Source organism: Ovis canadensis, chromosome 3, assembly GCF_042477335.2.
Source record: "Ovis canadensis isolate MfBH-ARS-UI-01 breed Bighorn chromosome 3, ARS-UI_OviCan_v2, whole genome shotgun sequence".
In the NCBI taxonomy this organism is placed as follows: Eukaryota; Metazoa; Chordata; class Mammalia; order Artiodactyla; family Bovidae; genus Ovis; species Ovis canadensis.
The window spans coordinates 62,149,469-62,164,189 of NC_091247.1; the positions used below are offsets into that span (position 1 = coordinate 62,149,469).

General features: G+C 44.7%; 1 protein-coding gene across 5 annotated transcripts in view; it reads left to right on the forward strand.

Moving 5' to 3' along the window:
• LIMS1 (LIM zinc finger domain containing 1) overlaps positions 1 to 13,834 on the forward strand; it is an 82,060-nt gene extending 68,226 nt beyond the window's left edge. For all 5 annotated transcript variants that reach the window (XM_069580421.1, XM_069580422.1, XM_069580423.1 and 2 more), the window contains exons 2-10: positions 342 to 501; positions 2,995 to 3,061; positions 3,700 to 3,820; positions 4,185 to 4,334; positions 5,793 to 5,943; positions 6,354 to 6,446; positions 7,577 to 7,625; positions 8,774 to 8,849; positions 11,192 to 13,834. In XM_069580421.1, coding sequence (XP_069436522.1) covers positions 342 to 501; positions 2,995 to 3,061; positions 3,700 to 3,820; positions 4,185 to 4,334; positions 5,793 to 5,943; positions 6,354 to 6,446; positions 7,577 to 7,625; positions 8,774 to 8,849; positions 11,192 to 11,306 — 982 coding nt within the window. In that variant the 3' untranslated portion in view covers positions 11,307 to 13,834. The remainder of the gene's footprint in view (positions 1 to 341; positions 502 to 2,994; positions 3,062 to 3,699; positions 3,821 to 4,184; positions 4,335 to 5,792; positions 5,944 to 6,353; positions 6,447 to 7,576; positions 7,626 to 8,773; positions 8,850 to 11,191) is intronic.
• Positions 13,835 to 14,721: the final 887 nt, after the last annotated feature.

A 14,721-nucleotide genomic window follows, 5' to 3' on the forward strand; every position in this document is an offset into this window, starting at 1 on the left:
GCCTTCAGCGTGTCCAGACCGTGTTGGGGGGGAGTTCAGTGAAGCCAGTGTCAGGCCCTCAGTTCAGCCCTTTGAGGTGGCTCATGAGGCTCCCCTGCAGCCCTGGCTCCTCACGGGCTGAGCAGGGGGTAGGGTGCTCTCTGGGCTGTTGGCAGGAGGATGCAGGATGTTAGCGAACCAGAGGGTCTGCACCCAGATGCCACTTGAGAAAGTGGGCTTGAGACCTTGGGTCGCAGGCGGGAAGCTGGCTTTATGGACAAGACACAGTTGTTGTGACCCCAGACCAAGCTCTCAGGGAGGGCTGCCGTCTGTGACCCATGTCCCCTGTCTGTCTGTTGCAGCAACATGGCCAACGCCCTGGCCAACGCCAGCTGCGAGCGCTGCCGGGGCGGCTTTGCGCCCGCTGAGAAGATTGTCAACAGCAATGGCGAGCTCTACCACGAGCAGTGCTTCGTGTGCGCCCAGTGCTTCCAGCAGTTCCCAGAGGGCCTCTTCTATGAGGTGGGTGTGGGTGAGCTGTGGGGGCGGGGCTGTGATGCTGGGTGGGGGTTGTAGGGGTTGGGCAGTGATACTGGGTAGAGGGGACGGGGAGAGAGGGCCTGGGCAGTGATGCTGGGGCTGGGGAGCTGGGCAGTGATGCTGTGTTGGTGGGGGCTGGGCAGTGATGGTGGGTAGAGGGGACAGGGAGGGAGGCCTGGCCAGTGATGGGGGGGTGGCGGGGGGGCTGGGCAGTGATGCTGGGTGGTGGTCAGCCCTGTGGATGCCCCCAGCACCTGTGTCCTAAAGGGGCTCTTATTTGTGGGGTGGGGGCACCCCATCTTATCCTGTTCTCAGTGTCTCCTCTTCTTTCCCAAACACCTATTCTTCCTGGTCCTATGGTTGTTACTGTGGGCCCTGGGCGCAAGTGTGTTCATGCTGACTGTCCTGAAATGCCCCTTCACGTCTGCTTCGGGGCTGGTCTAGGGACAGCCTCAACCTGGGAGTGAGGACAACAGTGTGTATGTGTATGTGTGTCTGTGTATATATCTGTGTCTGTATGTTTCTGTGTATATCTGTGTGTGGTGTGTGGCTGTGTGGTATGTGTGTGGCTATGCTTGTGTCTGTGTGTGAGTGCATGCCTGTGTGATCACACCTATCACGCATGTCTCTATATGGTGATATGTGTACACAGTTATGTGACACCTAGAGGCGGCTGCTGTTTGGTTCCCCTCCTGCAGATTTTAAACTTTTCCTGTTTTACAAGCCACTCCTGAGGAAGGAAAGGTGGCTTTTAGAGGTCATTAGTAAGTCAGCTGTTGGTCAGTCCGACAGTGTTTTCCCATAGGAATGGGGCCTGGGAGGGGGGCTCGCAGCCAGCCTGCAGAAATCATGGGGCCGCAGAGCAGAACAGTATGTGTGTCGGGACAAACTCCAGAACACCGTGTTGCTCAGACACATCTTTTCAGCTCCTGCTGTGTTACCACAGCATGCGTTCCCTATGACAGAAACCCTCTCCGTCAGAACAGGAATCTCTCTTCCTGTCAAGGGTGATGGCCTTCAGGGTGGTTCTGGGGACCAAGCAGGGCTCTCCAGTCCCTAAGCTGGTGCAGGGGAGGCTGTGGCCCCTGGTGGCCAGGCGTTCAGCACAGTCTCAGGGGTCCAGGGAGCCTGCCCCAAGGAGACGTTGGTCTCCACACTTGTAAAGCCCTCTACCTGCCTGATCCTTCTCGAGGCCCAGAGAGGCTGCATGCCCTTGACAAGAGCAGACCAGTGACATAATAGGGTTAGAACTCAGTTTGGTCTCTGATATCTGATGTGGTTTTCTTTCCCTGACCTACTATTTTCAGAGCTAAGATTTTTACTGCAATGGGTAATTATGGCAACGGCCTTAGGAGAGATTCTAAGGAGGAAAAGAGAAGAGGCAGGCTCCTACCTGCGTGGCTTGCTGTTGCCTCTCCATCACTTTCTTTTCCCCATACTGTGAGAAGGATGCAAGCAGTCCCCCAGACAGAAAACATTAATAAGCTAGATAACATTGAACTCCAAGTCTGCTAGGTGTCAGGCATCCTTATCAGTGGAGTACTGAAATCACTGTGAGGGAAAGAGGGGTCGTGCTTACCTCAGTAGGATATGCTGCTTGTGCAAATAATCAAACAGCAAATGCAATTTAACACTTGTAACATGCTTTCCTAAAAACTATTGATCAAATTGATAGATTGACTTGGCTGCATCAGAATCTTCACTGCATTATGTGAGACCTTTGATTCTGGTGCAAAGGCTCTCTAGTCGAGGCATGCAGGCTTCGTAGTTGAGGCACATGGGCTTGGTAGTTACGGCACGTGGGCTTAACTGCTCCTCCACTTGTGGAATCTTCTGGGACCAGGGATCAAACCCAAGTCCCCTGCATAACCACTGGATGGCCAGGGAAGTCCCCATATTTACATTTTGATCATTTGTATAGTAATAATCTTTGTAATGGGCTTCCTTGGAGGCTCAGATGGTAAAGAATCCATGTGCAATGCAGGAGACCTGGGTTTGATCCCTGGGTCAGGAAGATCCCCTGGAGGATGGCATGGCAACCCACTCCAATATTCTTGCCTGGAGAATTCCATGGACAGAGGAGCCTGACGGGCTACAGTCCATGGGGTCACAAAGAGTCGGACACAACTGACTAAGCACTGCACATCACACAAAAGGGAAGACAGTTAAAATATGCTAGAATATTTACTGTCTGTAAATTTTTTTTTTCAACATGGGGAGAGGGGTCTGTGGTTCTCCTCCACCCTGCAGGTGGGGTTTGAGCAAAGACCTGGTGAAGCCTGGTGAGCAGGGGGGCTCATTGCTCTCTGGAGGCGGAGGGTCACTTCTAATCTCAGCTGGTCGGGGAGCCTGTCCTATATCCACACGCAGGCATGTGGAAGGTGCCAGAGGGTGCCCCTCTGCTTCACAGGCCTCAGGAGGATGATGGATCCTGGGGCTGTCTCCTACTCAGGGGGGCGGTACTTTCTGTTTCAGTTTGAAGGAAGGAAGTACTGTGAACATGACTTCCAGATGCTCTTTGCTCCTTGCTGTCATCAGTGTGGTAAGTGTTGGTGCCCAATCTGCCGTGAAAAGTAAGTTTCCTTCTGCAGGACTTCCTCCCACGAGCTGCGTAGGAAGGAGAGTTGTCAGGTGCTTGTCAGCCTCACGCCCTGTCATCGAGGTTAACCATCTGGGAGAGTCCCAAACCGAGAGCACCGGTTCTCATGGCCCGAGGGGTGACTGACCCCAGAACCTGCCGGGCTTCCGTGCAGTTCCCTTTTGTCAATGCAGTCGGTGGGGGGCAGTGGGGACCTTGAGAGGCACAGGGGTGGTCTGCCAGTCACACAGCCAAAGAACGTGGGATTAGTGAGTAGATGCTGAGAAGCCTGGATGCAGGAAGAAGTTAAGTCTGCATCACAAGAAAGCGGGCTGTGGACTTCTGCTTTCTGTGCCCATGACCTGATATAACCACAGGCCTTGGAGAGGGAGAGCCCACACCTTGTTTAGAAAAGGAGAGCAGACCCAGAGATGAGAGGAGATGGCCCGAGAATGTGGCTGTGGGGCCAAACACAGGGGCTCAGGGGACATGGAGGCGTTTTCCTAACGCAGCACCTCCTGCGGGGTCCTAGCACAGGAAGAGTGGTTTCCCAGGGCTGTGGGCAGGGAGGCTGAGCTGCGGCCTGAGCGTCCCTCCTGCAGGCGAATTCATCATCGGCCGGGTGATCAAAGCCATGAACAACAGCTGGCACCCCGAGTGCTTCCGCTGCGACCTGTGCCAGGAGGTCCTGGCCGACATCGGTTTCGTCAAGAACGCCGGGAGGTACGAGCAGGGCACCGGTCCCCTCAAGGCAGGTGGGTGGGGGGGGGCAGGGTGGCGCCGCAGGGTGGCCTGTGCTCCCAGGTCATGCACGTGCAGTGTGGCATGGCCAGGCCTGTGGGGGACGGCCTGGCATTGTCCTACATCTGGCACAGCTGCCAGGGGGTCTTTTAAGCGCTACCTGATCATCCAGGTGGGAGTAATTAGCTTCCTGTGGAAAGTGGGGCTTGGTTCTGCTCTTGAAACACAGCAGTGATTTTTAAGAAATGGTCTCTTGAATTTCTTTGCATAGATATGGGAAGCTTTTTTTTTTTTTCAGTTATCAGAACGTTGGATTTTAAATGTCAGCTTCTGTGGCTCTGTTTAGGCACCTGTGTCGCCCCTGTCATAACCGGGAGAAAGCCCGGGGCCTCGGCAAATACATCTGCCAGAAGTGCCACGCCATCATTGACGAGCAGCCCCTGATATTCAAGAACGACCCCTACCATCCAGACCACTTCAACTGCGCCAACTGCGGGTAGGCCCATGTTCTCTTGCTTACACTGTACAGACAGTGGAAATAAGTGAACGCACTGACTTGGGTATTACTGTTACTCCAGCATCCAAACTGGTTTTCTTCAGCTTTCAATCTGGAAAATGTTAAACCTATAGGAGAGTCAAGAGACTCAACACAGAGAACCCCTGACCCTTCATGAGGTCTCACTGGGTAACATGTTGCCGTGTGTGTGTGTGTGTGTGTGTACAAGTGTGCATAAACATGTACCTTTAAATGTGTGTGCTCAGTCACTCAGTCGTGTCTGACTCTTGCAACACCACAGACTGTAGCCCACCAGGATCCTCTGTCCATGAGATTTCCCAGGCAAGAATCCTGGAGTGGGTTGCCGTGCCCTCCTCCAGGGGATCTTCCCGACCCAGGGATCAAACCTGTGTCTCCTGCATTGGCAGGTGGATTCTTTACCACTGTGTCACCTGGAAAGCCCTAATACCTTTAAATAATCAGCTCACATTAAAATATCCCCAGTGATCCCCACAGCTGTTTTTCATCACATTGTTTTTAATACAGGGTCCCCCTCCCATGCAAAGAAAAAAACTTTAAATGGTCTTATCTTTGTATCAAAATGGATATAACTTTCACAGTTGTAACCATTAGCGTTTAAACTACATCTGTTTACTTTCACTCTCTATTTACATCTAAAGGCAATTTTGTTTTTTCTTCAGAAGCTCAGGATAAGGTGTTAGGCTATGCGTTTCACAATCTGCTGGGTAGTATAAGAATTTAATGGAAAAGGTACTTGACCATAGTCGGTATGACTGTCCTGGCTGTTACCACGGGGAGTAGAGAGCTGCAGTGAAAGCTGACAGACAGCTTGTTTTGGGGATTCAGTTCCGGCTTGGTCAGATTTTCTTGCCTGTCCTCCCTCTGTTCATTCTCCATGAGCACTTCTCCTAAAGAACCTTTTAAAAACAGATGAAACTCATCTTGGCTTGGGGGCCACCTTGGTTTATTGACTCAGGAGACTGAAGACGGCAGTGAACTCAAGCATCCGTCGGGGGAGCGGTCTGGGCATTTGGTCTGTATGTTTTCTGTGAACCCACTGCTGTTCTTAGCAGCTTGTTAGTGAGTGTCAGGAAGTGGAACTGGTCTCCACACTCTTGTTATTTTAAGAAGGTAGCATTAGCAGGTCTGTCCCCGGGCCTGCATCCCTCTCCCCCAGCTTCTTAAGGAAAACAAGGAGAGCAGCGACAAGGGCCTGCGTGGGGGTACATCTGACTGGTCATCGCTGAGTGGTGTTTATGTTGACACGAATATGAAGCCTGCTGAAGCTGGTCGATCGCTGTGACCACCTCTGGGGGGAGCAAGCAGTTATGGGGTTGTTGCGGTGGTCTATTCAGATGCCTTATCTGAGGGCATCAGCCGCACCAGCCGCCGGCTCTCGCCTTGCTGGTGGTACTCAGTGGTTCCCCTCTCGGGCAGGAAGGAGCTGACTGCCGACGCCCGGGAGCTCAAGGGGGAGCTGTACTGCCTGCCATGCCACGACAAGATGGGGGTGCCCATCTGCGGTGCCTGCCGCCGGCCCATCGAGGGGCGTGTGGTGAACGCCATGGGCAAGCAGTGGCACGTGGAGGTGAGTGCCTGTGGCGGGGTAATGGGGCCCTCACACACCCAAGGCTCAGGGGTGCCAGCAAGGCTGGGGGATGCTGAGGGGCGAGTGAGGCCACTTGGTGACAGTCAACTTTGTGGAAAACTAAGAACGTAGATGGCACGGTGCTGTGATCAGCCGTGACGGTGCAGGGAGACCTCTTAGTTCCTGGTCCAACCCAGAGAAGCGTCCACGTATCCTCTCTGTTCTCATTCTGCTGTTGAGTCAGGGCCTCCAGATGCTGGGTGAAGGGTGGGAGCACTGCAGGGTCGCTTGTGACCCAGGTGACACCAGCGCCTAGGCTTTCATGGATCTTCTCTTTAGCTCTAGGGCTTTGCTTCACTACATAAATAAAACATGGTGTTGCAAGTATGACCTAATGCCGTTTCTTCCAGCATTTTGTCTGTGCTAAGTGTGAGAAGCCATTCCTTGGACATCGCCATTACGAGAGGAAGGGCCTGGCATACTGTGAAACCCACTACAACCAGGTAGAGATGGGCTCTTTGAATGTGACACACACTTATGTGAACTTGAGCTTCTCCACAGTTACGTGCAAAGAGAGCTCTGGGGAAACGTGCACTGGGCTATACACATGGCTTTTTAACTTTTTATTTGTAAAATCACTGCATACTCAGAGAAAAGTGGTAAAATAATAAATACAAAGAAAATGCCTACACGTTGTACTCAGATTCAGTACCTGCTTCATCACGTGTGTGTCCTTCCTGCCTTCTCTGACGCGCACATAAATGCTCGTCTCATTATATGCGAGTCAATGTACACGTACAAAAGTGTGCTGATTCTTTTCTAAAGCATTTGATGATAAATTCCCTGTGGTCCTTTACCCCAAACGCTTCAGTGTGTGCTTCCCAAGAATATGGGGCTCACTGGTCTAACCGCTGTTATCAGTATTGATTACTCTGTCCATTCCAGTTCTGTCACTTTACCGAGTAATGTCCTTCCGGCCTATTTTCCACTCCAGTGCTGGGCCTAGTCTGGGGTTCTCATGTTTTTCATCAACATGAATAGTAAAATGTTTTCATTGTAGGAAGTAAAAACTAGTCAGTGAGCATTTACTGATCATCTCTAGTAGCAGCAAATTGAGTTTAGGTAGCCAGGCTATTTTTTTTTAATTGAAGGATAATTGTTGTTGGCATCTGCCACACATCACTGTAAATCAGCCACAGGTATACATATATCCCCTCCTTCCTGAAACTCCTTCCCATCTCCCATGCTTCCCACTCCTCTAGGTGGTCACAGAGCACTCCCTGTGTCACACAGAAAATTCCCTCTTGCTATCTTTTTTACATATGGTAATGTAAATGTTTCCACACTATTCTGTCAATTCAATGGAATATTACTCAGCTATGAAAAAAGAACTCATTTGCGTCAGTCCTACTGAGGTGGATAAAGCTAGAGCCTATTATACGGGAGTGAAGTAAGTCAGAAAGAAAAATATTGTATGTTAATGCATGTATATGGAAGCTAGAAACATGCTGTAGGGTATTTGTTTTCAAGTTGTACAAAGAACTGAAATTATATTAAATGTTTGGTGTTCTGATACTTAGTTGTAACATATCTTTAATTTTACCACTTTTTTTTTGTCCTTTCCTGTTTCCAGCTATTTGGTGATGTTTGTTTCCACTGCAACCGTGTTATAGAAGGCGATGGTGAGCACCTGTAGGGCACCTTTGGACATAAAACCCCTGGGTCATGTGAAAATTGGAAAATGTTGCGATGGTCATCGGTTACTTTTCCTCTTTCTTTGGTGTATTTCCCAAGTGATTTCTAGTCGTGAAATGCTAACTCCTGAGAATTAAACTTGTTGCTCACTTGTGATGACACTTTAGGCCAGTGCTGCAAGGTCATTACCATAGAAACGACTGATCCCGAGTCTTGCTTCTCCCTCCCATTCCTGGAATTACTTTCCGTGGAAGCTGCGAGGTGTGTTCATTAGGAGCACTTGGGGAGGGCCCCCTGAACCCTGCAGACGTGAACACCTGGTGGTTGTCTCTAGACCTTTCCAGAACCTGCCCCTGGTCCCGTATGAGGATGCCTGATTGACTAGCATGGAAAGGAAGCAGCTGTTTGCCAGCAGTCATTAGCAGATTCTGCCAGAAGCTTCCTGGTGAAGTTGTAAACACTGCTGTTTCCAGCCTGCTTCATGCCTCTGGGCAGAGAGCCGAATTTGGGAAATACTTTCTGAAACACTGCCCAAGTGCCCTTTGTGAAGGGGTGGCTTCAGGAAAGTGATCTTTAGTGCCGGTGGAAATAAATCTCACCTCCACCTGCGGGAGGCAGTTACCAGGAGAGAGAAGCGGGCAGAGGAGCTTAGTGTCAGCTTGGGAGGCAGACTCACCCCGGCTAGTCGGTTAGTACCTGGCTCCTGTTTTAATTACCTACCTAGTTCAGACTTCCTTGTGGGGCCGGTGGCAGGAGGCAGGTAGCGGTGCCAGGAGAGTTGGGCTGCACCTTCGACGCTGGGGAGTGGGGGCTCTGATGGGAAGACTTGGCATCTACTGTTTAGATGCCTTGAAACATTAACCATCAATACAGGTTGAAAGGCAGTGATGGCCTTCCCTGAGATGAGGCCTGCAGTTGTGGGAGACAGATGCAGAGCTGGGACTGTGTGTTCTAACAGTGTGATAGATAAATTAGTGAGTAACTTCAACTGATTCCGTGAGCATCAGTTAACGGCACTGAGATGCTTAATGCCGTGTGTGATTCTTTTGTGAGGAAAGCCCTAGAGAAGTGGCCTGGGGAAGGGGTTGGTGGTGAGCCGAGCTGCACGTGAGTGACCATCCCCTCTCCCCCCCAGTGGTCTCCGCCCTCAACAAGGCCTGGTGTGTGCACTGCTTTGCCTGTTCCACCTGCAGCGCCAAGCTGACACTCAAGTAAGTGTGCACTGGGCCTGCGAGCCCAGTGGGACCCGCGGGGGACATTGTGGAGAGCATTCAGTGTTGGAAAGGAAAGACCTGGTGCTTCTTGCTTCTTTCTGTCCAGGCCTTCTCAAAGCAAAGGTTCCTCCTTTAATCGTTCCCTCTTTTCTTTTGTTCCTTCTCTGTCCTACACAAAGGGATAAGTTTGTTGAGATTGATCTAAAGCCAGTCTGCAAACATTGTTATGAGAAAATGCCAGAAGAATTTAAGAGGAGACTTGCCAAGCGGGAGAGAGAAGCCAAGGATAAGGACAAGCAGAAAAAGAAAAAGCCAGTCTGTCTGTGAGCTTTTCTGTCCCTCTGCCACCATTTCTACTGCTTTCTCCTGTGGTTAGTCCTCTAGAATACATGTTGATCCTGGTTTCGTCTCTTGCTTTTCTTGTTTCTTTTTGGCATGTATTTGTAGCTGCCAGAGGCTGACATAGGTGGGCTTGTCCTGTGTAGAGCTGATCTTTTTGCCTAATTATTAAATTACACACTTTAATAGGGTCCACCCTTCACATAACCTGTACTGTACTTGCTTACTTGAATCTGTAGACTCTCTCAGCTCGTTTTTTAATCACAATATGGTATAGTTTTCTTTTTTTTTCCAGTGGATTCAAAGGGAAGAATTCTAATCTCTTAATAGATATTGTAAAAGTTTCAAAGTATTTCTATCTGATCATTACAGCTTTTAAAATCCTAGTTTTTCGCTTCTATGCCTAAAATAATATAATTGGTCAGTTCCAGTGCTACATGTTCTAAGTTCTATGTTAAACTAAACCCTCTCAGCATGTTTCCTATCTAAGCAGAGACCATCTAGAGTAGAGAATAAGATACGGCATCTCTGGATATGTGTATGTGTTTTTGTACAATTCCTGGTTTTCACAGGACATATTTCAGTCTTTGAAATTCTCTTGCATTGTTAGAAAGACTGTCTCAGTTCTTCATAGGGACCATTGTGTTCTGAGTTCCAAAAGTTTTTTATTGTTTCAGTTTTCAAGTTTTCTTCTACAAAGAAAAATTAAAATTCAGATAGAAAATAAACACAACGTAAGGTTTGCTTAGCAGGCTTCCCTGGTGGCTCAGTGGTAAAGAATCCACCTGCTAAAGCAGATGTGGGTTCAACCCGAGTTGGGAGGATCCCCTAGAGAAGGATATGGTAACCCACTCCAGTATTTTTGCCTGGAAAATCCCATGAACAGAGGAGCCTGGCAAGCTATAGTTCATGGGGTCTGTGAACTTTTTAACTCAATAGCACTATTTAAATCAAATTGCCAATTGAAACATAACATTTGAATTACTGTCATCATTAGGATCTCTGGAAAAAAAATCAGAAAATAATTCTCACATGGTGTTTAAAAAAAAAAGGGTTTTCAGTTTAAATATGTGGTCAGGATTTTGTTATTTTTGTTCTTTAAAATTGTATCAACAGATGTAATAATTTGTAACAGATAACAGTGTGTCACTGAACGTGTCCCACACATTTCCTAGATGTAATTTCACAGAAATTGAACTAGTTAGAAAGTTCTGCATTTGTTCCATTCACAATTAGGGACTCATGACCTCAACGGCTATGAGCGCTGATAGCTGTCAACTGGAAGTGCATCACCTGTAGCTAGGAGGCCTTCTCAACATGTGTCCGGAATTGCACAAGTGAATTGAGGGTGTGTGCTGTCCTGGCTTTTAAAGAACTGAGTTCTCCATATACACACTGATCACAGATGTGACCACAGGCCAAATGGTCCACTGGTGCTCTTGAATTTTCTGTGAGACAGCCAACCAAAGTAACCTAGATGTTAGTTTAGGTTTTTCTTTTTGAAGATGATCATTGTTGTTGGGACAGGAGGCCAGGCAAGATGAAGCCTCATAGCTCCACCATATAAAATACTACATGAGATGATTACACCTTCAATAAAGAGTATCAGTCTTATCAGAGAGATAGAGTTCTTTGCTCTGAATAACTATTTTTAAAAAGTGTTCTCACAGTATTTTAAAATGATTGACTTTATCTGAGTTTTATTCACGTTAGATTCCCTGCATACTTAGCACAGACTAAAATGTAATCAGCATTCTGTATCACATAGATCATTGTACAAGAGCAGTTTATAAGGGCAACTTTCTTCAAATAGTATTGCAGTTTATGTTTACCATAATGATTAGAATTGAGAGTAGAATTACAGTTTTTTGCTAATATGAATATAGTTGTAATATGCATAGTGTCTTCATTTACTTCAATAAAATTACTGCACATTATCTGTATGTCTGTATACAAATGTGAATACATTTCCACTAATACTTTATTATTATTAACTTTAGGAATAAATTTGTGGAGTTTGACATGAAGCCAGTCTGTAAGAAGTGCTATGAGAAATTTCCGTTGGAGCTGAAGAAAAGACTTAAGAAGCTAGCTGAGACCTTAGGAAGGAAATAACTTCCTTTATTTTTTCTCTTCTATGCAAAGATAAGAGACCACAACATTGCCTGACCTGATGCACCCTGTCTTAAAGTTGTGTCTCAAAATCGTTGAGAGCAAAGAGGACCTATTGAACACCTGCTGGTGTTCTTCATCTCCTTTTTCTCATTAAAGAGAAAAAAAGTTTGTCATCATATTTAAAACATGGATGAGATCAAGATTTGCCTTTGTTAATAACCCTTATCAGTTTGTTGAAATGTAGATGATACATAATAGAAAAAGAAACATGGTTAAATGTTAAATTTTAATTAGGGTCCAAAATATTAAATATAACTTTTAAAAATGAAAGGAGTCAGTTTTTACATGACTCAGATAAAAAAATATAAACATTATTTACTTTGTATTTGAAAGAAAATTAATTACAACTGCAGTTGGGGAGGATATAAAAAAGAAAACCATATCTCACAGAATCTTAGTGTGTTTATCAAACTAGTGACTGTAAAATGAATATACACATTACTCATATATGAAACAAGTGTATTCAGAACTACTTGATTTGGGGACTTTTTTTGTTATGGTTAAATGCAATAAGTATTAAGCTTAGTTTTAGTTTTTGTTCTCCTTTGTGAACTTCTTTATACAGTTACTTAACATAGTAGTTATAGCTAGCTAATAGTATTCTTTTTAAAATTTTGAGCAAAAAAAATTTATACTAGGTATTTGAAAATACAGTATACTTTACAATATTGGAAAAATGAAGTATTTTTTCATGTATTACAGCAATTATACTTTGAAGCTTAAGGTCACAGATGCAGTCTTAGAGTAGGACATGAAATTAAATGTTAAGTAGTTTGGAATGTATCACTTAAAAAACGTGAATGTTTATGTATTGATCATATTGCCTTTATAACCATGCTAATATCTATGCTTTATATATAAATAAACTTGCCTTGCCTTAGAAAAATACATACATTAATCAGGAATTCTAGCTGTTTCATACCTTACAAACTAAAAACAAGTGCATTGAATGAGATTTGTAAACTCAAATGCATTTACCACAGCTATGATTATATTAAAATTTTTTTTCTTCTTTTTAGGGAAACACATTGAAATTAATTTGTGATCTTAATTAGAAGAGAATTATGTTGATATGTGTTTCAAGTTTTTATTACAAATCTTATAATTAGATTTTATTTACTGTATGTATAAGTAACACTTTTAAATTGGAAAAGTGGTGTTTAAGTGTCAACTTTAGGCCAAAAGTAGTGAATTATTTTATTTTGCAAAGTTTTATCTTAAAGTTTCTGGATGTCTTTCTCCATAAACCTATATGCAAAGTGAAGTTTGTGAACATTTTTTAAATGTTGCTGCTACTTAACTATGTTATCATATAAAAGAAAGTTGCAAAGATGGGCTTCTAAGGGGAAAATTATTGGTATTTTCAAAAAATTGCTGAAATGTTATTTTGCCATAAAAAAAAAAATCTCAGGATGCTACCAGTCTGCCATTAAGATATTTGTATGCATGTATTTTTAAATACTTGTGCATGCACTTTAGAGTAAATTGTATTTCAGTTTTCAGTTAATTTATAACCAATAACTTAATTTTTTTTAGTGCTCTTTTAGAGTTCCAAATACAATCAGTGATAGAAAATAATATATACTTTAGACTGTGTTCAGAAGTCTGAACAGTCTTTGCATCTGACAGCAAGAATCAAATTCCCTTCATCGTGCCTTTGTCAGCTAATACATGACCAGCAACAAAAATCTTTAAAATATTTATTAAATACTGTACTGTGGATACAGTGCAGGATCTGCAGTCTGGGGTCTTGATGCTAAATTCCTAAATGCTCCCACACAGGAAATCCAGAGCAGAAAGCGCCCACTTACCTGTTTCTAATCACTGGGAAGAGGCATGGGCTGAATCACTACAGGCTTCATGTCTCTTCTGTGCCCAGAGGTCCTGCTGCTCACCTCTCTCATAAAATATGAGTTTGTAATTCCTGCAAGTTTGCCCCTTGAAGCCTCCAAGGCCATGGGGTGTTTTATCCAGACACATACTCCCTGCCCCCTGCAAGGGATCAATGAGCTCTCACCAGGAGTAAGGAGTAAATGGTTGTCAGTGCATGAGAGGATGGACTTACTTAGTTTCACATGGCTTCCTCCCAGAAGGGAGAAGCTCAGGCTAGTGAACAAATCTTTGCTTAAAATCCTATAAGGATTTGAAATAATTCATTGTTTACTACATTTCTAAGCGCTCTTTTCCTTATCAAGCCTAATATAATTGGGAAAATGTCTGGGTACGAGTCAAACATTCTTTACATCTTACTAACATTGTAACTGATGGTAGGTCATTTTTGCCTTATTTGTTTGCCAAAATAGCAATTTCTAAATTAAGGAAATTTTGAAGTTGGCTTACAGCATTGTTGTATTTCATTTTCGATTGTAAACTCAGTGGCAGGGACACTATGTCAATAATTATGTTTTTACATAGCAACCAGTGCAGTATACTCTTGGTGCTTAATAAATGTTCATAATTGTTAAGAATAACTGTTATGTTTTGCTTAACTTGAACGGCTTTGAGACATGGAACCATAAGGATATAGGACTAGTGCTTAAGAAAGCCATTTTGGAAACAACCCAAGTGTCCACTAATGAAAGATTTAATGAGAAAATGTGGTCTGTGTAACAATGAAATATTATTCAGCCACAGATAAGTAATCTTGCTATTTACAACAGCATGGATAGGACACTACTAAAAAGTCAGAGAAAGACAAATATTGTATGATCTCACTTACATGTGGAATGATTAAAAAAACCAAGCTCATTGATACAGGGAACAGATTGGTGGCTGTCAGTGGCAGGGGGCAGGGGGTGTGGGGTGGGGGGTGAGGGTGGGCAAAATGGGTGGAGAGGGTCAAGAGACACAAACTTCCAGTTATAAAATAAATAATTCATAGAGACATCATATACAGCTTGGTGACTATAGTTATTAATATGTATTACATCTTTGAAAATTGCTAAGAGAATAGATCTTAAAAGTTATAAGAAAAAATTTTGTAACTGCATGATGACCAATGTTAACTAGACATTGTGATCATTTTGCAATGTGTACAAACATGGAATCATTATGTTGTACACCTGAGACTAACAAATTACATGTCAGTTATGCCTCAATTTAAAAGAGTGCCACATTTCTTCTTTCTAAAAAAAGCCATTTTAAACTATTATGTATGTAGTTTTTTCTGTAACAAAGTTTAAGTAGTGCTGTGTCTAAGTCCATGTTAAAAAAAAAAATCGAACAGCCTCTGTGTTCACAGGGTATCTTCATTGCTGCTACTGCTAAGTCGCTTCAGTCGTGTCCGATTCTGTGCAACCCCAGACGGCAGCCCACCAGGCTCCCCCGTCGCCATTTCCTTCTCCAGTGCATGACA